Below are 25,247 nucleotides of genomic sequence, written 5' to 3'. Positions count from 1 at the left end.
TTCTGTGTCATTCGGAGAGGACGAGGATCGGCTTTCAAGTTTAATCGCTCGATGACCCAAATTTAAAACTTAAAACGCATAAAAGAAATGTAAAGTGCGCACTTAAAGAATGTGGAGTTCGGCGCACTTAAAGACCCAATAAATTTGGCCAACACACAGCAAGGCAGAGGTAAAAGCGCTCTGATACCAACTGTTAGAAAACTAATAAACTTAAACAGCGATTCTGCATGCGGAAAGAACTGAAAAGAATCACTGAAACTTAATGCCCAGGGATACGAATTACCTCCAGCCATTGGTGAACCTGTTGACACAATTTCCTTCTGAAACACCACGCTCCAGTTGCACATGCAAAAAGGAAAGAAGACAGCTGATCTGAAGGCACTTCCAAGCTCTGCTATCTCAGCTAGATGGTGTAGAACTGAAGGGGATTGAGATATGAGCTTGGGGACCAAACAGATGAACATATAGCTAAGCTTCCATCAAGCTTCTAAAAGCTATGTGTTAGAAAAACCACAAATCAAGGTAGAGATCAGATCAAAGTGATGGACCACTTTAGTAGCTCCCAATTATAAATTTAGTAATTGCAGTTGATTTTCTTAACTTAAGGAAACTACTGCAGTTGGTTTCCATAAGTTAAGAAAAGCTGCAATTCCATAAATCAAGGTAGCTTTTGTGTAAAATCAATGGAGCTTAACAACTGTGGCTGTTCGTTGCAAGTTGTTTGGGTATAGGGCCTTCAAACATATTACTGGTTAGGTAGAGGTATGCCAAACTCTATAGCTACCTAAACTTGCTGGCAGTTTTCCATGCAGTTGATTGTGATGGAGATACAAATTTGAAAGGCGACGACAATTCGTTGTGTAAGCGGGTATTGTCCATGATAATTTATTTCCTGCTAACCATAAGCTGAAGAGCGCAGTGAGATTTCCAACACTAATGGAATTTCTCCAGTCAAGTTGTTTTGGTTCAAATAAATCTCCTCTAACAGCGGAATCCCAAAACTAGAGGGAGGAATGGCTTCGGTGAGAAAGTTAGAATAAAGGGACAAGTATGAGAGATTTGTGAGTCAACCCACCTCCAGGGGAATGGGGCCATACAGATTGTTCTAGGAGGGATCCAGATATTCGAGCTGTGTGCAATTCCCAAGCTCCCTAGGAATAAGGGCAAATAGAATGTTGGAGCTCAAATATAGTGCCCTCAGTTTTCGCAAGAAATGAGTTTTCCTGTGAGATCCAGGACTTTTACTATGTGATCTCCATGGCAGGGGACTCGCATCTAGGGCAGAGACTACATGGAGATCAAGCCAAAGATATGGCTTAATGATGAGGGTGTTTTTGTGAACCAATCTATTTACAAATATCCTGAATTCCATGGAGGCCCTTGAATGTGTATGGGGAGATATTTTGCATATTTGCAGATGAAGCATGCGGCGGAACCCATTTTATATCGTTACAGACTGAAACTGGTTAATGAAAGTGCACAACTGAAATACAAGGTACGTGGATTGACCCTCTTTATGAAAAATGGGCTAAGGGTTATGGTCCAACCAAGAGGAACTAAGAAATAAGGTCTGTATCAGGCCTAGAATTTCAAATCTCCTCTACCTGTCAAATGAAAATTTGATGACGTTTTTGCATTTTTCATGCCCTTTATTTTACGTTCTAGGCAAATTTGTGAGTGTCAACCTCCCTTTTTCTGGAACATATTTTTCAACTTTCATTAATGTCCCTTTGAGATTGCCTTGTTTTTTCCTAAGTTACCCTTTGTGTTTCGATACGTTGCTCTGATCTAAAATTGGTACAAATACAATAGGTTTATATAGGGTTTTTTTAATTTTTGTGAGATCCAAGTTATTCCATACATAGGAAGATAAGTTGAGAGAATATCACAACTATATCTAACAAACACAATTAAATTTCAATCCTCTAGTAATATCATTAATGTAAGTTAGAGCTCCCATCAGTTATAGCTCCAAAGAATTTTCATGACCCAGAACTAGGACCAAGAAAACTCTAATAAACAAAGTTATTTTTTATTAAAGTTCATAGTCCCTTCATAGTTCGTTAGTCAAAGTTCTTATTGGCTAAGGACTCTAACATATATATATTCTGGTCAAATGTTGATGAGTGTTCCTATTGGAAAAAGAGATTCTACAAAGAATAAGTTTGACTAAGCTTATATATCCATGCCTCCTTTTTGAGTTCTTGTTATTGAGAAGTCATGCTAGTGATAAATACCTTTGACAAGGGAACTATGACCAATGAACTATGATTGTCTTGTTCCCTAATCAATATAAGTTCACATATTGATGTTGGGTCTTGTAAGCTAAAATTCATGTTGGTCATAGTTCTAAGGATTTTCTTGATTAAGAACTCTAACTGACAAAAGGATGGAGAATTGTAACAGATATGATCTTTGATAAAGAAACTGCAACTAATAAGAACTTTGATGAATGAAATTTAGTCAACAAAAAATATAACCATAGGAACCATTAGTCATGAAGGAACTTTTAACTAAGGAAAAAGAATAAGAACTTAGTTAATATTCCTATTGAATAGATTTCCCATCTTGTTGGTCATTGTTTTAAGGTACTTTCTTTGCCAGAAAATTTTACTATGATAGATTGAATTGTGCCTAACTATGACCATGAAACTTTGACCAACAATGTTCCTATTGGTTAAGGATTCTAACTTTTAAGGATTCAAAGACTTTGGAGTTGTTTTTCACTATCTATATCCTCACTTTTAAATTTCACATCATATCCACTATGTAAACATGGATCAAGGAATTCAATTTGTACCTTGTGTCCTTGTGCTCAAAGTCAAATCAAAATTAACTTTAAATGTCTCATCCATTTATCTTGAGAATTAAACCATTACCAACTCAAAATTAAAATCAAATTTTCAACCTCTGATGAATTTGACTAGAAATTTGAACCACTACCACCTGAAATGAGTTGCATCATATCATAGTTATGGCATGTAAACTATTTTGTCAGATAGATGGTTTCCATGCACAAAAGAGTAACTATAAAATTCTACAAAGTTGCATTAAAATGTTTATTATTAGCATAGCTATATGAATTAAATAGTTGGTAAATGTCAATAAATATCATTCCATAACAAGCATCAAAACACTTTCTTAATCATGCATCTCAAGTTGTTAAAAAAAAACTAATTAAATTACAGCTTTATTATTATTATTAATGGTAAAAAATATATATATAAGCTAAATATATATACATTTTAAAAAAATCATGTAAATATTCTTTTTTAATTAAAAAGGTGAAAAATACATAACTATGAAAATAAATTTCAGCATTTAATTTATGTATATTATTTAAAATAGTCTATTGAGATTAAATTCCTATCTATGTCCAAACATAATTACATTTGTATCTAATTTAATCTAGTTTCAAATCAAATCTGGGTTCTTATCAAATCAAATTTAATCCAAATAAAAGTTTAAACCAATCTAAGCTCTTATAAAATTTAGTTTTTAAATTCCACGCACCTTAAAAAAAATCAGTTTTTAAACTTAACACACTTTAAAAAAAAATCATAGAAACAAAATAAAAAGTTGTTAAAAAATTTAGCTTTCAAACTCCATGCACCTTTAAAAAAAATCAGCTTTTAAACTCAACCCACTTTTAAAAAATTTAAAATTTTCATAGAAACAAAATAAAAAACATTACAAAATATATAAATTTATGTGAAAATAAGTTCAAATATTTAATTTGAGATAAAGAAAACAATTTTTTCAAATTATATGAAAAACCTTAAAAAAGAAAAAGTGCAAAATACCGCGTAACTTATGGATCTGGATCTATGAATAGGCATGTCGATATTCATTGGTATTCTTGCTATGGCTTCTTCTGTCTTTTCCCTCTCATGAACTTTATCCCATCAAGCCGATCAGCTCCTAGTAAATATCCCCCCAAAAGGACGCGCAATTTCAATTTAAGTCTAATGGTTTGCAACAAGCAGTGAATTAGAAATGGCATGCACTCTGTGAATGGTGTACCCTGGAGAGAGCCCCAGAGGAGAGGGGGAGTATTGGACAAATATGTGTTTCTGTTTCCAAAAATCATGGAGCATTCTTTAGTTTGGTGTACGATAGGAGGATAAGTTATTCCATAGATAGGAAGATAAGTTGATAGAATATCACAACTATATCTAACAAACACAATTAAAATTCAATCCTTTAGTAATATCATTAATGTAAGTTAGAGCTCCCATCAGTTATAGTTCCAAAGAATTTTCATGACCAAGAATTGGGACCAAGAAAACTCTAATAAACAAAGTTATTTTTTTATTAAAGTTCATAGTTCTTTAGTCAAAGTTCTTGTTGGCTAAGGACTCTAACATATATTTTTTTGGTCAAATGTTGATGAGTGTTCCTATTGGAAAAAGAGATTCTACAAAGAATAAGTTTGACCAAGCTTATATCTCCATGCCTTCTTTTTGAGTTCTTGTTATTGGGAAGTCATGCTAGTGATAAATACCTTTGACAAGGGAACTATGACCAATGAACTATGATTGTCTTGTTCCCTAACCAATCTAAGTTCACATATTTATGTTGGGTCTTGTAAGCTAAAATTCATGTTGGTCATAGTTCTAAGGATTTTCTTGATTAAGAACTCTAACTAACAAAAGGATGGAGAATTGTAATAGATGTGATCTTTGATAAAGAAACTGCAACTAATAAGAACTTTGATGAAAGAAATTTAGTCAACAAAAACTATAACCATAGGAACCACTAGTCATGAAGGAACTCTTAACTAAGGAAAAAGAATAAGAACTTAGTTAATATTCCTATTGAATAGATTTCCCATCTTGTTGGTCATTGTTTTAAGGTACTTTCTTTGCCAGAAAATTTTACTATGTTAGGTTGAATTGTGCCTAACTATGACCATGAAACTTTGACCAACAATGTTCCTATTGGTTAAGGATTCAAACACTTTGGAGTTGTTTTTCACTATCTATATCCTCACTTTTGAATTTCACATCATATCCACTATGTAAACATGGATCAAGGAATTCAATTTGTACCTTGTATCTTTGTGCTCAAATTCAAATCAAAATTAACTTTAAATGTCTCATCCATCTATCTTTGAGAATTAAACCATCATCAGCTCAAAATTAAAGTCAAATTTTCAACCTCTGAATTTGACTAGAAATTTGAACCACTAGAACCTGAAATGAGTTGCATCATATCATAGTTATGGTATGTAAACTATTTTGTCAGATAAATGGTTTCCATGCACAAAAGAGTAACTATAAAATTCTACAAAGTTGCATTAAAATGTTTATTACTAGCATAGCTATATGAATTAAAAAGTTGGTAAATGTCAATAAATATCATTCCATAACAAGCATCAAAACACTTTCTTAATCATACATCTCAAGTTGTTAAAAAAAAACTAATTAAATTACAGCTTTATTATTATTATGAATGGTAAAAAATATATATATAAGCTAAATATATATACATTTAAAAAAATCATGTAAATATTCTTTTTTAATTAAAAAGGTGAAAAATACATAACTATGAAGATAAATTTCAGCGTTTAATTTATTTATATTACTAAAAATAGTCTATTGAGATTAAATTCCTATCTATGTCCAAACATAATTACCTTTGTATCTAATTTAATCTAGTTTCAAATCAAATGTGGGTTCTTATAAAATCAATTTTAATCCAAATAAAAGTTTAAACTAATATAGGCTCTTATAAAATTCAGTTTTTAAATTCCACGCACGTTAAAAAAAAATCAGTTTTTCAACTTAACACACTTACAAAAAAATTCAGTGAAACAAAATAAAAAGTTGTTATAAAATTCAGTTTTCAAACTCCGTCCACCTTAAAAAAAAATCAGCGTTTAAACTCAATGCACTTTTAAAAAATTTAAAATTTTCATAGAAACAAAATAAAAAACAATATAAAATATATAAATTTATGTGAAAATAAGTTTAAATATTTAATTTGAGATAAAGAAAACAATTTTTTCAAATTATATGAAAACCTTAAAAAAATAGAAGTGCAAAATACCGCGTAACTTATGGATTTGGATCTATGAATAGGCATGTCGATATTCATTGGTATTCTTGCTATGGCTTCTCCTGTCTTTTCCCTCTCATCAACTTTATCCCATCAAGCTGATCAGCTCCTAGTAAATATCCCCCCCAAAAGGACGCGCATTTTCAATTTAAGTCTAATGGTTTGCAACAAGCAGCGAATTAGAAACGGCATGCACTCTGTGAATGGTGTACCCTGGAGAAAGCCCCAGAGGAGAGGGGGAGTATTGGAGAAATATGTGTTTCTATTTCGAAAAATCATGGCGCATACTTTAGTTTGGTGTACAATAGAAGGATAAGTTATTCCATACATAGGAAGATAAGTTGAGAGAATATCACAACTATATCTAACAAACACAATTAAAATTCAATCCTCTAGTAATATCATTAATGTAAGTTCCCCGGATGCGGGTGACTCGACAGCAAGCCACGAGGAGCCACATGTTAGACATGTGTTGCCTCAGGTGTAAGGATGGCATTCAATGCCCATTCTCCGCCAAGGGATATATGGTAAGGCTCATCGCAGGTATGCATTCATTGTTCCATTCAAGCCGTTGGCTCGACTGCAACGAGCAGTTATGGCGTTCGACGATCGAGGTGATGAAGCAGTGGTTAGAAAAGGTGATGGAGGGGCTCAGCATAAGCTGCTTCTCGCTCGGCGTTCGGCATTCATCGTTCAGTTCGTCGTCTGGTCTTCGGCTCTCTGGGAGACATTATCTGCCGTCCCATTGTTTACTGTATGCAATCTTATTTTGGAAGGGCCTCTGTGGCAATTCCGCCTCTATGACAATTCTTGCCGCCCGCTCACCTCTTTGTCAATTCCGCCTCCCCACCCAGCTCCACTCTTTACCCTCGGCGCTCCGGCAAAAATGGTCAGGCCTCGACAGCGATTGCTCAGCCGTCGAGGCTCTACACGCGGAGGGTCCTCTCGGCCTCCTGTTGAAGATCCTCATGCCTAGTGCTGTCGCTGCCGTTTCCATCCCCTTACTGCAGCCAATCCTATCCAATCCAGGCAATTCATGGACTCTAGCAGTCGAGACCCTGACTCAGTTCCTTCGCTAGCCTTTGGTTCAGCCATCTTCACCTTCAGCAGCTCGATGGACAGACCCCGCATCAATGCCCATGTTTCGGTGCTTTTTGTGGAGGAAGCACAAACCAACAGCGAATAGCTCCGAGGCAAAGGGATGCAACAGGGCGAAAGGTCAGAATTTGTCCAGGCCATGCCTGGGAAGGAAGCAGAACAGGCTCCCAGCCCTCCCCAGCCTCGGGAGGCATCCACGTCGAAGAAGGATGACATCAATCTGGACCCCTTCCCTTCTGCGGAGGAAATTGGAAAATTTGGGTGGTTCCCGATTGTCGAAGAGGAGCCGGAGGAGTAGCTGGTCTTCTGCGCAGCATTTCCCTCTCCAGCATCACTCAGGTTCTGCTCTGGCTGTCGGTTTATGTTATCAGGTCTTAATGCTTGTTTGTGTCATGTTTTTTGAGGCCCCTGCGTGGGAAAATGTTGTTGGTAATCTGCTGCCCCTACGCGGGCTTTCTAATTCGTTATGGCTGCTCTTTTTTGAAGAACAAGGAACCCCTGCGTGGGATGTTTGGGTTAGTCACAACACCTCTGCGAAGGTGGCTCTTTTGATCTCTCACAGTCCAGAGTGCCAGAATCTGGCTTCTGGGGATGAAACTCCATGATTATAATGTCTTTCCTGTTACTGTATATAATAGATTAGTTTTTTAGCAAGAAAAAAAAAATATCATTAATGTAAGTTAGAGCTCCCATCAGTTATAGTTCCAAAGAATTTTCATGACCCAGAACTAGGACCAAGAAAACTCTAATAAACAAAGTTATTTTTTATTAAAGTTCATAACCTCCCTTCATAGTTCTTTAGTCAAAGTTCTTTTGGCTAAGGACTCTAACATATATTTTTTTGGTCAAATGTTGATGAGTGTTCCTATTGGAAAAGAGATTCTACAAAAAATAAGTTTGACCAAGCTTATATCTCCATGCCTTCTTTTTGAGTTCTTGTTATTGAGAAGTCATGCTAGTGATAAATACCTTGGACAAGGGAACTATGACCAATGAACTATGATTGTCTTGTTCCCTAGTCAATCTAAGTTCACATATTGATGTTGGGTCTTGTAAGCTAAAATTCATGTTGGTCATAGTTCTAAGGATTTTCTTGATTAAGAACTCTAACTAACAAAAGGATGGAGAATTGTAACATATATGATCTTTGATAAAGAAACTGCAACTAATAAGAACTTTGATGAATGAAATTTAGTCAACAAAAAATATAACCATAGGAACCACTAGTCATGAAGGAATTTTTAACTAAGGAAAAAGAATAAGGACTTAGTTAATATTCCTATTGAATAGATTTCCCATCTTGTTGGTCATTGTTTTAAGGTACTTTCTTTGCGAGAGAATTTTACTATCTTAGGTTGAATTGTGCCTAACTATGACCATGAAACTTTGACCAACAATGTTCCTATTGGTTAAGGATTCTAACTTTTAAGGATTCAAACACTTTGGAGTTGTTTTTCACTATCTATAACCTCACTTTTGAATTTCACATCATATCCACTATGTAAACATGGATCAAGGAATTCAATTTGTACCTTGTGTCTTTGTGCTCAAATTCAAAGCAAAATTAACTTTAAATGTCTCATCCATCTGTCTTTGAGAATTAAACCATTACCAACTCAAAGTTAAAATCAAATTTTCAACCTCTGATCAATTTGACTAGAAATTTGAACCACTATCACTTGAAATGAGTTGCATCATATCATAGTTATGGTATGTAAACTATTTTGTCAGATAAATGGTTTCCATGCACAAAAGAGTAACTATAAAATTCTACAAAGTTGCATTAAAATGTTTATTACTAGCATAGCTATATGAATTAAATAGTTGGTAAATGTCAATAAATATCATTCCATAACAAGCATCAAAACACTTTCTTAATCATACATCTCAAGTTGCTAGAAAAACACTAATTAAATTACAGCTTTATTATTATTATTAATGGTAATATATATATATATATATATATATATATATATAAGCTAAATATATATAGATTTTAAAAAAATCATGTAAATATTCTTTTTTAATTAAAAAAGTGAAAAATACATAACTATGAAGATAAATTTCAGCCTTTAATTTATGTATATTATTAAAAATAGTCTATTGAGATTAAATTCCTATCTATGTCCAAACATAATTACATTGGTATCTAATTTAATCTAGTTTCAAATCAAATGTGGGTTCTTATAAAATCAAATTTAATCCAAATAAAAGTTTAAACCAATCTAGACTCTTATCAAATTCAGTTTTTAAATTTCACGCACCTTTAAAAAAACAGTTTTTAAGCTTAGCACACTTAAAAAAATTCAGAGAAACAAAATAAAAAGTTGTTATAAAATTCACTTTTCAAACTCCTGCACCTTTTAAAAAAATCAGCTTTTAATCTCAACGCACTTTTAAAAAATTTAAAAATTTCATAGAAACAAAATAAAAAACAATACAAAATATATGCGTTTAATTTATGTTTATTATTAAAAATAGTCTATTGAGATTAAATTCCTATCTATGTCCAAACATAATTACATTTGTATCTAATTTAATCTAGTTTCAAATCAAATGTGGGTTCTTATAAAATCAAATTTAATCCAAACAAAAGTTTAAACCAATCTAGGCTCTTATAAAATTCAGTTTTTAAATTTCACGCACCTTAAAAAAAAAGCAGTTTTTAAACTTAACACACTTAAAAAAAAATTCAGAGAAACAAAATAAAAAGTTGTTATAAAATTCAATTTTCAAACTCTGTGCACCTTTAAAAAAATCAGCTTTTAATCTCAACGCACTTTTAAAAAATTTAAAAATTTCATAGAAACAAAATAAAAAACAATACAAAATATATAAATTTATGTGAAAATAAGTTCAAATATTTAATTTGAGATAAAGAAAACAATTTTTTCAAATTATATGAAAAACCTTAAAAAAAAAAAGTGCAAAATACGACGCAAGTTATGGATATGGATTTATGAATAGGCATGTCGATATTCATTGGTATTCTTGCTACGGCTTCTCCTGTCTTTTCCCTCTCATGAACTTTATCCCATCAAGCCAATCAGCTCCTAGTAAATATCCCCCCAAAAGGACGCGTAATTTCAATTTAAATCTAATGGTTTGCAACAAGCAGCGAATTAGAAACGGCATGCACTCTGTGAATGGTGTACCCTGGAGAAAGCCCGAGAGGAGAGGGGAAGTATTGGAGAAATATGTGTTTCTATTTCGAAAAATCATGGCGCATACTTTAATTTGGTGTACAATAGAAGGATAAGTTATTCCATACATAGGAAGATAAGTTGAGAGAATATCACAACTATATCTAACAAACACAATTAAAATTCAATCCTCTAGTAATATCATTATAGTTCCAAAGAATTTTCATGACCCAGAACTAGGACCAAGAAAACTCTAATAAACAAAGTTATTTTTTATTAAAGTTCATAGTCCCTTCATAGTTCTTTAGTCAAAGTTCTTGTTGGCTAAGGACTCTAACATATATTTTTTTGGTCAAATGTTGATGAGTGTTCCTATTGGAAAAAGAGATTCTACAAAGAATAAGTTTGACCAAGCTTATATATCCATGCCTTCTTTTTGAGTTCTTGATATTGAGAAGTCATGCTAGTGATACATAGCTTAACTATGACCAATGAACTATGATTGTCTTGTTCCCTAATCAATCTAAGTTCACATATTGATGTTGGGTCTTGTAAGCTAAAATTCATGTTGGTCATAGTTCTAAGGATTTTCTTGATTAAGAACTCTAACTAACAAAAGGATGGAGAATTGTAACACATATGATCTTTGATAAAAAACTGCAACTAATAAGAACTCTGATGAATGAAATTTAGTCAACAGAAAATATAACCATAGGAACCATTAGTCATGAAGGAACTTTTAACTAAGGAAAAAGAATAAAAACTTAGTTAATATTCCTATTGAATAGATTTCCCTTCTTGTTGGTCATTGTTTTAAGGTACTTTCTTTACCAAAATTTTTTACTATGTTAGGTTGAATTGTGCCTAACTATGACCATGAAATTTTGACCAACAATGTTCTTATTGGTTAAGTATTCTAACCTTTAAGGATTCAAAAACTTTGGAGTTGTTTTTCACTATCTATATCCTCACTTTTGAATTTCACATCATATCCACTATGTAAACATGGATCAAGGAATTCAATTTGTACCTTGTGTCTTTGTGCTCAAATTCATATCAAAATTAACTTTAAATGTCTCATCCATCTATCTTTGAGAATTAAACCATTACCAACTCAAAAGTAAAATCAAATTTTCAACCTCTAATGAATTTGACTAGAAATTTGAACCACTACCACCTGAAATGAGTTTCATCATATCATAGTTATGGTATGTAAAATATTTTGTCAGATAGATGGTTTCCATGCACAAAAGAGTAACTATAAAATTCTACAAAGTTGCATTAAAATGTTTATTACTAGCATAGCTATATGAATTAAATAGTTGGTAAATGTCAATAAATATCATTCCATAACAAGCATCAAAACAATTTTTTAATCATACATCTCATGTCGTTAAAAAAAAAAAACTAATTAAATTACAACTTTATTATTATTATTAATGGTAAAAAAATATATATAAGCTAAACATATATACATTTAAAAAGAATCATGTAAATATTCTTTTTTTAATTAAAAAGGTGAAAAATACATAACTATGAAGATAAATTTCAACGTTTAATTTATGTATATTATTAAAAATAGTCTATTGAGATTAAATTCCTATATATGTCCAAACATAATTACATTTGTATTTAATTTAATCTAGTTTCAAATCAAATCTGAGTTCTTATCACATTAAATTTAATCCAAATAAAAGTTTAAACCAATCTAGGCTCTTATAAAATTCAGTTTTTAAATTCCACGCACCTTAAAAAAAAATCAGTTTTTAAACTTAACACGCTAAAAAAAATTCAGAGAAACAAAATAAAAAGTTGTTATAAAATTCAGTTTTCAAACTCCCTGCACCTTTAAAAAAATCAACTTTTATACTCAAACGCAATTTTTAAAAATTTAAAATTTTCATAGAATCAAAATAAAAAACAATACAAAATATATAAATTTATGTGAAAATAAGTTCAAATTAAATTTATGTGAAAATAAGTTTATATGAAAAACCTTAAAAAAAGAAAAAAGTGCAAAATACCGCATAACTTATGGATCTGATTCATGTCAATATTCATTTGTATTCTTGCTATGGCTTCTCCTGTCTTTTCCCTCTCATGAACTTTATCCCATCAAGCCAATCAGCTCCTAGTAAATATGCCCCCAAAAGGACGCGCAATTTCAATTTAAGTCTAATGGTTTGCAACAAGCAGCAAATTAGAAACGGCATGCACTCTGTGAATGGTGTACCCTGGAGAGAGCCCTAAAGGAGAGGGGGAGTATTGGAGAAATATGTGTTTCGGTTTCCAAAATCATGGAGCATACTTTAGTTTGGCGTATGAGCATGCAACAATCCCCTCCATTCTTACAGTTAGTGTAGTAGATACCACTGACAATAACGCTTTTGTTGTCATAAACTGCAAGCGGATGAGTTCACCATTGTTTGCATATTTCAGGAAAACACAACTTCGGTAGTCTATATTACCAATATCGCTGTCCGTTAACATTCTTCACTGTTTTCTCTTTAGACTTCAATGGGTTAGTTGCCCCTTATCATATGACCTTGTCTAGAGATAGTATGCTGCTTTTTTGCCCCTTATCATGTGACCTTGTCCACAGGTAATATGTTGTTTTAGCAAATAATATCCTGATAAATCGCGGCAAGGACTCTGGCTGGTAACACTACCTACTATTTCCTGGGAATAATCGGGGAAAGGTAGAGCGGTGGCTTCAGTAAGGCCTTGTTCCCAGTCGAGTAGCCCATGTGAGTATCCCAGCGTAGTCTTTCCCAGTCTACCCGGTATCCAACCAAGTCAAGTAGCGCAGTTGAGTATCCAAGCTGAGTAGCTGATAAACCGAGCCCGGTTCAGTATCTGAGTATCCCATCCGAGCCCAGCCAATGAGCCCATCCGAGCTCTGACTGGCAATGAATGTCATTATGCCTCTGTCTTGTCATTATGCCTCTGTGAGGTGCTGTAGTAACCTTGTGTTCTGTATGGCGGTGCCCTTACATTATATATGAGCATGTGGTTTCACAAGCAGGTCGCTGCCTACTGTTTTATTTTCTCTTTCACTGGGTGGCTGTAAATCCAGTAGGATCCAAACAGTCAAAAATTTATTGCAAAGCTTGTAATCACTACAGGTGACCTGACAAAATTTATTGTAAAGCTAGTAATGACTGCACATGAATTGACAGACAAACCTATTTATTGGTATATAGAATTCACGAAATCCCAGTCGAAAGGATGTATCTTATTATAGATTTTGATGGCTTCAATTGTAAATTGGACGTCATTTTGAGGGTTCGTTGGTTTACAAGGTCTGTTAAACTTGACGGGAAATTTTTTCATCCACTGTCAAATACGTTCTGAAATGTGAAATACATCATTGGAATTTCAAATCCTCTTTGCCCGTTAAATGAAAATTTGATGACGGTTTTGCAATTTTCATGTCTTTCATTTTAAGTTTTATCTAAATTTATGAGTGTAAATTTTTCTAAATGGAAATTCTCTTTGCAACTATTTTTATATCTCAACTTTCATTAATCTATTTCTAAAAAAACTCATTTTGGCATTTTTAATAATTTTTTTATTTAATTTACACTTGTTAATAAAACACATTTTTTTATAATCATTAATCTTTAAAAAGTTAAATGAATTTTCCGATGAAATGAATAGCACTTCAAATTTGAAAGTTTCTCACCACACCTTCTAAGGAATCCTAGAACACTCAATATTTTTTAGGTTTTTACTACTAGAAATTACAATTTCAAGAAATCCCTACTCAATTTAAAGCAAAATTAACAAAAATAAATAAATAAAATATGACTAGGAAAAATAAAAAGGCTCTTGCTACTCCTTTAAACTGCTAAATTAACCTACTAAAAAAATCATGAATAAATAAAAAATAAACATCAAACTTTTTATATTAAATCTTATGTAAAATAAATATATTTTGTGTATATAATTGTTAAAGGGGCATGGAAAAAAGAAGTTTGAGTTTATTTTATTCGCCTTATTTTATGAGAAATATAAAGTAATGTTCAAAACAAAATTAACTTAACCTTTGAAATTTAAATGACCATTTATTTTTAGATTTTATTTTATTCGCCCTTATTTTATAATAAATATAAGTTAACATCCAAAATTGAAATGACCATTTATCTAAAGATTTATGCAGGCAAGAGTGTGTCTCTTTTATATTTGTATTATACATGTTCTGCATTGTACATTTATTTAGAGAACCATTTATTTCCGCAAACGATGATAAATAAATATAAGAAGTTTTGTTCTTCTTAGATTCAAGATCCAAGGTTAAGAAGAAGAACCATAAGTTTAACCACATTACAACATAAAGAGACTCTAAATTTTAGAAGAGAGTGTGGTTCAAATAAGTTAGATAATTTATATTATGAATGGTGCAGAATCCACATAATGTTGAAATAAAACACCATAATAAAGACATGAGAAAAACTCTTGAAACTATAACTTAAAAATAAAAAAAGCTATTGTACCACATAATGTTGAAATAAAACACCATAATAAAGACATGAGAAAAACTCTTGAAACTATAACTTAAAAATAAAAAAAGCTATTGTACCACATAATGTTGAAATAAAACACCATAATAAAGACATGAGAAAAACTCTTGAAACTATAACTTAAAAATAAAAAAAGCTATTGTACCAGTGACAATTGCTTTGAGATTGGAAGCATTGATTCCTTGAGTAATTTCTTAAGTAATTCAAACTAACCTTTCTAGTTACTAAAGTCTCATCATTGAATTAAACCCTAGGATGAAAAACAACAAATCTTTTGTGAAAATATGATTTTATTGAGAAACTGGAGCGATAATATGATCTCTTTATATATCAATCTCAAATTCGCATCAACGCCCTCCCAACTAAAGAAACAAAATATGGTCATGAAATATATGGTCTTGCAGAACCCAGATGAAAAATACACCAAATAAATAAATATGATATATGCCCGACATGGATAGAATTCACAGAAGAACAATCTTTACTTTCACAACAAAGTCTCCTCTTCTTCAATATTCCAAGTTTACTGAAATGGATGGTCCCTCACTCTGCCCACACTCTTTAAACTTCCTCTGCAAACCCTAATGATTTCTATATATAAAAAAACCAGAACACAACACCTTTTCTACCTTTTCTTTGCCAACCCGCTGGCCTTGTATCCATTTAGGCTTTCGCATAGTTTAATGTAAAGAAACACTAATTTACTTTGGAAGCTAAATACCTTGCTAATATCTCAATTAAGAGCACATAAATTCATTAAATTTGCAGCCTGTAACTGCATCTTTATTACCAAAGTCCAATTTCACCATTTTCGAAGACTTTTCCTATTATATTATCAAGCTGTTAATTTAGACTATGGAAATGGGAAATTAGCACGGTCACGCCTGGAAAGTAGGCTAGAAAATAATAATAATATTCTATATGTTCTATGGTGATATTTAGTTAATTTTTACTTACTAAAGGCTTCAACCAGATACCATAAAAAATAAATTATTAGCAGAATGATATTCTATATGTTTTATGGTGATATTTAATTAATTAGTACCTATTAAGGGCTTCAACCAGATACCATAAATTATGATGGGTTGAATTTGAATTTGAATTAGAACGTCAGTTTGACAGGTCATCCATCTATGAGCCCCGTCAAACTTACATTGAAAAAAAATAATTACCGGACAAATACTTTGTGAAACATGATAAAAAATAATTACCGGACAAATACTTTGTGAAACATGATATACGTCCTGTAGGACGTCAAAACCTGAATTCCGGGTTGGTTTCAAATTCTAGGACGCCAGATTCCGGTTCTGGCTATAGAATGCCAAATTCCGGTTCTTGCTGTAGAATGTCTAATTCCAGGCCTGCAAGTGAGTCTGGTAGCTTTTGCAACTTGAAGCACCCAAACAAGTCAAGCCGTTGGAGGCCTGTTAAATTCCCAAGCGAGAGCAAGTGGGAGCAACTAGACAAGTTGAGCTGCTAGAGGCGTGTTAAATTCCCAAGCGAGTCTAGCAGTGCTTGCATGTTGGAGCAACTAGACAAGTTGAGCTGCTGGAGGCCTGTTAGATTCCCGACGGAGTCTTGCAGCGCTTGCAAGTTGGAGCAACTAGACGAGTTGAGCTGCTGGAGGCCTGTTAGATTCCCGACGGAGTCTGGCAGCGCTTGCAAGTTGGAGCAACTAGACAATTTGAGCTGCTGGAGACCTGTTAGATTCCTGACGAAGTCTGGCAGCTTTTGCAACTGGAAGCAACCAGACAAGTCAAGCTGCTGGAGCCCTGTTAGATTCCCGACGGAGTCTGGCAGCGCTTGCAAGTTGGAGCAACTAGAGAAGTTGAGCTGCTGGAGGCCTGTTAGATTCCCGACGGAGTCTGGCAGCGCTTGCAAGTTGGAGCAACTAGAGAAGTTGAGCTGCTGGAGGCTTGTTAGATTCCTGACGGAGTCTGGCAGCACTTGCAAGTTGAAGCAACAAGAGAAGTTGAGCTGCTGGAGGCCTGTTAGATTCCCGACGGAGTCTGGCAGTACTCGCAACTTGTAGCACCAAGACAATTCGAGCTGCTGGAGGCCTGTTAGATTCCCAAGCGAGTCTGGCAACTTTCGCAACTGGGAGCACCTAGACAAGTCAAACTGCTGGAGGGCTGTGAGACTCCCAAGCGAGTTTGGCAGTTCTTGCAATTGCGAGCACCCAGACAAGTGAAGATCCCGGAGGTTCATAAGATTACCGAACGACTCTGGAAGCCCCAGTGAAGTGAAGATCACGAAGGTTTCTAAGATTCCCGAACGACTCAGGCATCGTTAGCGACTTCCTGCTTTCGTACATTCTCAAATGTTTAAGGTAGGTGAGATGAAAGAACTCTTCCGGCAATGATTCCATATTAGTGCATCTGATCAGTTCAATCTTTTCAACGTACTTCAATTTCCCAATAGACTTTGGTAGCTGGAAATTTGCTATTGTTGCATCAATAATCAACTCCCTCAAGTTCAAAGGTGCCTGCAATTCAAAGCAATCTAGAATATAAATTTCGGGAGATTAAAGTTGATTTGGCAACGCAGCCAACCATGAATAGCTAGTTTCCTTGTTGCTTGTCCTTCGTACGTGGTGGAGGACAAAAAATGATACAATTACCATTATGGAACAAATAATCTATGTGATCTCGAGTAGACGTTTAATAATAAAATTAATTGATGTCGTTGGCTCCATCAGATATTTGAAAAATGTATTTATTTTACCTTACGCTGATTGGGTGTGGTTCAATGGCGCGGTTGTCTCCTCTACTCCAGTCAACATCAAGCACTAACTTTGTATCTTGATCTTTCTGCAAGTCAATTTAATATCCAACTTCGCCCACTTCAAGCCTTACTAGCCATCAGGGATGGCATTTCAAATTAGGCACGCAATCGATATCTGCATTTCCCTACTCCTCTCGTTCATCCTTCTCTCCTCTTTCCAAACCACAACCCTAGACTCTAGGAATTCGAACTCTGTTGTGTACCGGCTAGCGTTACTAACTCAAAACAGGTATCATAAATTTTGACGGATGAAATCCAAATATAAACGTCATTTTGACAAGTTGTGACGTGGAAAAAATATGTCCTAGAATTCAAAATACATCCTACAGGACGTCAAATTCCACGCTTGGCTGGAATGCAAAGGGTTCGGAGGATTGCCATCCAAAGCCGGAGGTTTTTCCACGCAGAAATAGAAACTGGGCAATTCCTCAGCCTCGTGAGACTACGACTTGTACAAATTAGGGACATCAAATTGCACATCACCCAAATTGTACGTTTAAATTAATTCGAACTCTGTTGTGTACCGGCTAGTTATTAACTCAAAACAGGTATCATAAATTTTGACGAATGAAATCCAAATATAAACGTCATTTTGACAAGTTGTGACGTGGAAACATTTACACTTACCGTGAAATATGTCCTAGAATTCAAAATACGTCCTACAAGACGTCAAATTCCGGGCTTCGCTGGGATGCAAAGGGTGTCACCGGGGTCGGAGGATTCCCATCCAAAGCCGGAGGTTTTTCCGCGCAGAAATAGAAACTGAGCAATTCCTCGGCCTCATGAGACTACGACTTGTACAAATTAGGGACATCGAATTGCACATCACCCAAATTGTACGTTTAAATTAATGAACTTGCAATTATCGAAATTGATGGTAAAATAATAATTAAAAACATTTTAAAAAGCGATTTGAATACGGTACGGCTCTCGCAAACCAACTTTATCTGCACTTTAGAAGGCTCACTGAAAATAACTTTATTTGCACGTTAGAAGGCGCAAGTACTGAGAAAAACATTTCCGCAAAGGAAAAACTGATGAGAAAAACATTTTTGTGGATCCGCAGCGAAAATAGAGTCAGAAAATATGGAAATGCCGCCGAATAATTGTGTTCCAGCGATATATTAATAAAGGAGGGAGGGAGACAGATACAATCTTTTGAGGTTGCCGTTTGACAGTTGTTAATCAACGAGAAAGAGAAATAGCTTCCACTTGTCAAGAATCATTCGATCCTTTTCTGTATTTTCCCTGCTGAATGACTCGTCCGAACCCCAATTACACCGCTTACCCCTCCACCTCCACGGCTCCATCTCCGAACCCCAATTACACCACTTACCCCTCCACCTCCACGGCTCCATCTGCGAACCGAAATTACAATTGCCATTTCGACGTTTTCATCCATCACTCCCGTTCAGATGTTCAGAATAATTTCGCGAGCCATCTCTACCATCGTCTTCTTGAACGTAGATTCAGAACATTTTTCGAACGGCAAGAAATGCAGCCGGGAGACCTCTTAGATTCTCGAACGGGAGCAGGGCTGCCTAGATGAACTCCTGTTGATATTAAAGTCGAAGACTGCAATTATTCCAGTCTTTTATAATGTTGAGCCTTCTGATCTACGGATCAGGATGGGTGAGGGCAAAGAGGAAGTGCCAGGTCAAATCTCGGGACTTCTTGGGGATCCTGTGGGCAACAATGGTGTCTATGATGAAGCCCTGCGAGATCATGAAAAGAAAGGGAGATGCGGCCAACAAACAATTGCGGATTGGAAAAATGCGCTGTTTTACTTTTCACATTTAAGCGGTTTGGAGTTTGAGAAGTGTAAAAGGTTAGAACTCTTATCTGTTAAACAATTGCGGATTGGAAAAATGCGCTGTTTTACTTTTCACAATTAAGCGGTTTGGAGCTTGAGAAGTGTAAAAGGTTAGAACTCTTATCTGTTATTGTCCGGATAATCAGGTTCAATGTATTGGCATAAACAAAGTTTTTAGTACTCATGTTTAGCTTGCTTTTCTTTGAATAACCAGTGATGAAGGCGAGCTCGTGGATAGGGTAGTGCAACGGGCGGAGGAAGAGGTTGCAAAACCACAATTCCAGGTGGGCAAATATGTAGTTGGGTTGGATAAAAAGCTTGAAGATCTTGAAAAGGCAGTATTATTACAGCGGCCACCACTCAAGTTTGTGGGGATTGTGGGTGTTCGCGTAGGGAAGACGACGTTGGCAACAGAATTACCGCAAGAGGCCAGCCTATCATCAGTCATGTTTTTTATCTGACGTAAGAGAAGCTACAGGTAGGAGCTCTTTGCCTTCCTTGCAGAGTAAACTCATAAAGGGCTTGACTACACTGGATCATGAAATAGTCAGCGTGGCCAAGGGTAAAGAGAAGCTTTCAAGTTCTCTCCAGTATCGTGTGGCCATCATAATTTTAGACGATGTGGATAATGTTGACCAGATGGATGCATTATATTCACCTCTGAAGGATGTCCTCAAATCAGGTAGCTTAATTCTTGTAACATCCCGTAATAAAGATGTTCTTGAAATGTCAGGAATTAGAGAGTCAGACATTTACAATATGACAGGCCTCGATAGAGAACATTCTCAAGAGCTCTTTTGTTTGCCTGCCTTTCACAAGCGTCTTCCCGTCTTCAGATTTAAAGTTGTTGTTGCAAAGTTTCTGGATGTGTGCGGTGGATTGCCGTTATGTCTCAAAGTGCTTGGGGCGCTAGTTTATCAAAAGGATTTGAAGTATTGGAAAACCCTATCGCGCAAAATATCACAAGTAGCTTCCACCGATATACAAGGCATGCTTAAAATTGGCTACGACAGCCTAGACGACCAGGAAAAAGAGATATTTTTAGACACTGCATATTTCCTCATCAAAGAAGAGAGGTATACGGTTATAAATATTTGGGAGGCATCCGGCTATAAATATTTGGGAGGCATCCGGCTGGGTAGGACGGTTGAATCTTCAGAACCTATTGAATAAGTGTTTTGTAGAGATCGACAGTAAAGGCCCTATAAGAATGCAACATCATCTCATAGATTTGGGCAGAGAATTGGCAGAGAAAGAGCCTCCCAGTTTTTATCGTCGTCTTTGGCGCCTCGCTGAAAACGAATTTCATGATGCGTGTCAAAAACCAACTGTAGGTGCTTGAAGATCCAGACATTACTTTGTGTCTTCAAATAAATTTATGCTTATTGAAATGTACATCTCTTGTTGTAAATTCTGAACTTTGTAAATATGTAAACATAGTTTCTAACAGTTTTCAAATAACAATTTAGGTGCGCGGAATCAACATGGTTGAAGTAAGATCTGGTTCATCAGTAAACAACCCTGTGGAGCTCAACAATAGTTTTAACTTTTGTCGATATGAGCAGGTTGCAGCTGCTTAGGGCTGAAGGTGATTGTTTGGAAAGCATATCAACCCTGCTGCAACATTCAGATCTTCTTTGGCTTTGCTGGAATCGTTGTCCGTACACCTCCCTGCCTTCTTGGATTCCAACCAGGAATTTGAGAGCTTTACGAGTGGCCGGGAGAAAATTGGAAACATTATGGCATCATGAAAGTGAGGTATGTGATGGCTTTTGTGAACATTTTACCTTGTATTAGGCCGTCGTGTTTAGCTTATAGTTGAAACTCGTCAGATATTTTTATCATTTAGATTTATTATATCTAAAAATCGTTTGAATCCTAGGTATAATTTTTCAACTTGACAACGTGGCATTTGTTATACCTTTTTACCAATAAAATTTTAATAATGAAAATTGCAATTTAGAAAGAGGATTTAGTTTGACTTAGGTACGCCTTAACCTTGTTATTCAGTCAGTTCTTCCCCGATTGGTTATCTCTTCCAATCATATGGATGGTTCGTTCATGCCTCCTAGATGACGAACTTATACAGAGTCATCATATGCTGCCACATAGTCACATTGAGTCGTGCTTTTGTTCAAGGGAAGTTAGCATGAGTCGACCTCTCTGCGGTGTCTCTTGACTCATTTTTCAGTCCGCCATCCCTGATTGTCACTATCATGTCTATCATCACATCAACTATATTGGTCCTTTACTCGTGCCAGTTTCAAAAGGTCTCCATTGACTTCTTGCTAGCGGGTCTTGTTCTTATCGACGACGACATATTGCTCTGAGGACAGGCCTAAAGCTGCACCCTAGCCCTATTTTCATTATTGATAGGTCACCTTGTGCTCAACATCGATTAGTATCATGGGTCTTTGACTGAGTGGTTTCCCTTATGTTTGACATCAGCTTACATTATCACACATTGGGGTTCGTGCAGTACCTTGGTTTCCATTTTACCCTATTGGTGGATACCTCGCCTCTGTGTCAGCTTTCATTATTGGTTGGTTCAGAGGGTTTCTGTCGTGCACTAGCCACATCTCGTGTACGCCGGAAACGTGCTTCGGTTGTGTTACTACATCTTTTTCGTCTGATTCCTTCCACATTATTGGCCTACAGGTTACACTCGTGCTAGATTGATGAAGGATGCCTTAATGCCTTCCTTCTGGTGGATCTTTCCCTATCAACTACGCCTCATTGCTCTGGGGCAAGGATCTAGAGTCCATTTGGCAGTACCTTGGGGTTTGCAGTCATTAGTGGCAGATCCTTCGCTATCGACAGTGAAAAACCATCATTGTCTCGTGATCGACAGATTCTTACAGGTGTTCGACTCCAGCTCATCTATTCACACTTGTTAGATTGTACTGGGTACCTTGACGCTCATTATCATTATCGGTGAGTAGTCTCGCGGTTGTTAACGGTATACATCAATGACCGGTAATCAAACGATTTCTCACATAGTTGAATTCAGATCATTTATTCCCATGGTGTAGAAATGTACCACGGTGGTCGGTGAAGACCTCAGGTTGCATCAACATTCATTGGTTCACGTGACAGTTGCTCCTGTTGCTACTAGTTGATACCACTCCACCTTATATGTTGCAGTCATTCATGGCGACATTCTATATGCTAGCACCTGAGTTTGCAGTGTAGTACCATCCTATTCCATCATGTTCAGTTGGTACCTTTTGTGATCAGTCTTTGATATCAGTGATCCAGTTCATCCTTCAGCATCATTGATACTCTTATATGTGATATTCAGACATGTACTTGTTCGATCATGATCAGATGATCCATTATGTATTTTCCAGTTCTTTATACTTGTATACTTAGTGGATCCACTTGTACTTGATATGCGGACATGCTTTACTTTCTCTGAGCATGGGTATGCCCGCCTGAGACAGTGTTTCTTTCTGATCTCCTTTTGTGGCTTGGCAGGCTAAACTTTGGTGAAGTCCTTCTCAGTTTTTGACAGATTTCCTTTTCACGAACTTGCTTAATACATTTCAGCCATCATGTACCCCTTCTGACCTCATATATTAGGGGGCATCTGTTATAGCTCCAAATCTCATTCTTGTGGTTTGTGATGCTGCACTTATGGCCCAGGGCAACCCCTCCTTCCAGACCTCATCTAAAATTTAAAAAATAGTGTTTTATTCCCTATACGCGACATTGCCCTGAGCTAAACGCGTGTGTACGTAGGTCTGTGTATACCCAACCCGCGTATATGTCTTAAAACACTTAAAAAAATTAAATCTCCTTAATTTCAGGCAGAGATCGCAGGCTTTATCTACTGATTACCTGTTAGTGCCCATGGCCCAACTGTTCCCAACGAATTCCCAACTAAAAAACTCCCTTGGGAGAAGTATAAAAAGGCTTCAATGGGAAGGCCTAAGTGAGGATAGAAGAGAGAGAAAGGTTATTATGCTGAGATTTCCCTGACCAGGTTTGAAGATCCTAGTGCCTCCTGCACTTCCCCCATTTACAGGAAACCCTTGTTTCCATGTGTGATGATGTCTATCTACTACTTGAGATGTCATGGAGTAATTCATGGAAGGAGTTTGTTAAAGGCTTGAGACTAGACGAATCCGAAGGACGGTTTCGCTTGGAGCCTGCGAAAGGACGAATCAGGTGAAATTATTCCTTTCTCTATTTTATTTGTCCATAATAAAAGAAACACATGTCTTTGTTCCTGACATAAATCTTCTTCATGTTTATGATATCCATGTTATGATTCATATGTGAATGGTTGTTTAATTGCATTACTATCTACCTTTCAATATACTATGAAGATGATTTCTTTATGATGTTTAGTCCATATACTGCTGTACTTTCTTGAATTGATTGTTTTGCAGGTTGAAGGAGCAAAAGGAACTCTAAAAGGGTTTGGACCCTGGAAGGATCTTCTCGAACGTAGAACCCCCAGGTACGCCCCTTATCATATAGTTTGCTTATCTTAGCATTATGGCTGTATGGAATGTGTGTTTCTCTGTATAGACAACCTCTGATCTGCTAGGGTTTCAACCCAAAGACCCTAGGGGAATTTATCCCTTAACACTTGTGATTGCCATTCTGTCAGCCTTTTTTGAGCCTTGGTTGTTTTCATCTCATCATCACCATCTCTTTGGCCGATCATATGCTTTCACTTGGTTGTTTTACCCTTTTTGAGGAACAGGTGCAATGAGTGGTCTTATTATCCAGCCTCTTCACATAAATCAACATGTTTTGAGAAGTTCCAACATCACTAGAACCAATTACTACCCTAGACACCACTCGTTCCTCAAAATAGAGTCATCTTTAAACCCTTTTCAAACTCATTAAAAATGAAAATATTGTCAAGCACTTGTCCTTTCCAACTCGTTAAAGTATTGGAAATGTCATCCCTCCTGTATTATTTTATCCCTTTTTGGACTTGAGGGATTACTTTATGAAAAAGAACTTATGGAGTTTTCTTTTCATCCCTTTTCAAACTCTTTAAACATGAAAAGGACCAAGTTATCCTTTTCGTTAAACTCGTTTAAATAATAGCGACAAACTTGTCTATCTAGACGAGACCGAGTTTCACTATCGCTAGACTCCTTAAAATCTCAAATAGCGACAGGTTTGCCCGAAGGGCAAATTATAGAACAAGTATATGTTATCCTCCTCAAGCTTGACAAAAATAAAGAGGTATTGGTCAGCAATGACTGGGGAAAAAGGGAAAAAACTTGAATAATTTATGGTAGCAAGTCGCTCTTGAACATGACACTTTCACTTCATCTCCATGATTGAGTTGGGTTGGGTTATTCCGTTCACCGGTCATCATACCATTGGTCTTTCATACCATCCATCTTTTGGGGTTAACGCTACCAATTCATCTTAGTGTCACTGACATGTTCAAGAGAAGTCATTCAGTTGAGAAATTACCATCCAGTTAATGTCTCATACACTGCAATACCTCCAACCTTCATTTTTTCATGACCGCCATTCCTGAACCTTGTGTCATCAGTTCATTTTTCACCTCCAGAAATCATTTGCTTCGTTTTGTGTCGTAGATGTGGGATACATCAAGGCCCTCCTACGATGAGTCACTTCTTGTCGACATCAGCTCATTATCCAAGAAGTTGACTTAGAAACAACCCTTTCAGTGCTTTGAAGCTTGCATACATCAATGGCAAGTTTCTCACTTCCGGCGACAGGTTGACATCAATGGCCTTCGACCGAAAGATTTTGCGTGGTGTTCGACATCAGATCATGTATTCACACCACGTGAATTGTACTGTAGTACCTTTAGGATCATTATCATTA

At 35.8% G+C, this 25,247-nt stretch overlaps 1 protein-coding gene across 1 annotated transcript; it reads left to right on the top strand.

Moving 5' to 3' along the window:
- The first annotated feature begins 19,236 nt into the window (after positions 1–19,236).
- LOC149214058 (disease resistance protein RUN1-like) lies at positions 19,237–20,965 on the top strand. The gene is made up of 4 exons (XM_089389280.1): positions 19,237–19,436; positions 19,636–19,705; positions 19,815–20,751; positions 20,891–20,965. Exons 1-3 carry the CDS (start codon positions 19,237–19,239, stop codon positions 20,592–20,594), a joined length of 1,050 nt encoding a protein of 349 aa, XP_089245406.1. The 3' UTR covers positions 20,595–20,751; positions 20,891–20,965.
- Positions 20,966–25,247: the final 4,282 nt, after the last annotated feature.

The sequence above is a fragment of the Pinus tabuliformis genome, chromosome 1_1, assembly GCF_031772625.1.
Source record: "Pinus tabuliformis cultivar Carrire ecotype Pingquan chromosome 1_1, CPIR1, whole genome shotgun sequence".
In the NCBI taxonomy this organism is placed as follows: domain Eukaryota; kingdom Viridiplantae; phylum Streptophyta; class Pinopsida; order Pinales; family Pinaceae; genus Pinus; species Pinus tabuliformis.
The sequence above is the reverse complement of the archived record's forward strand: the minus strand, read 5'-3'. Positions and strand labels throughout refer to the sequence as shown.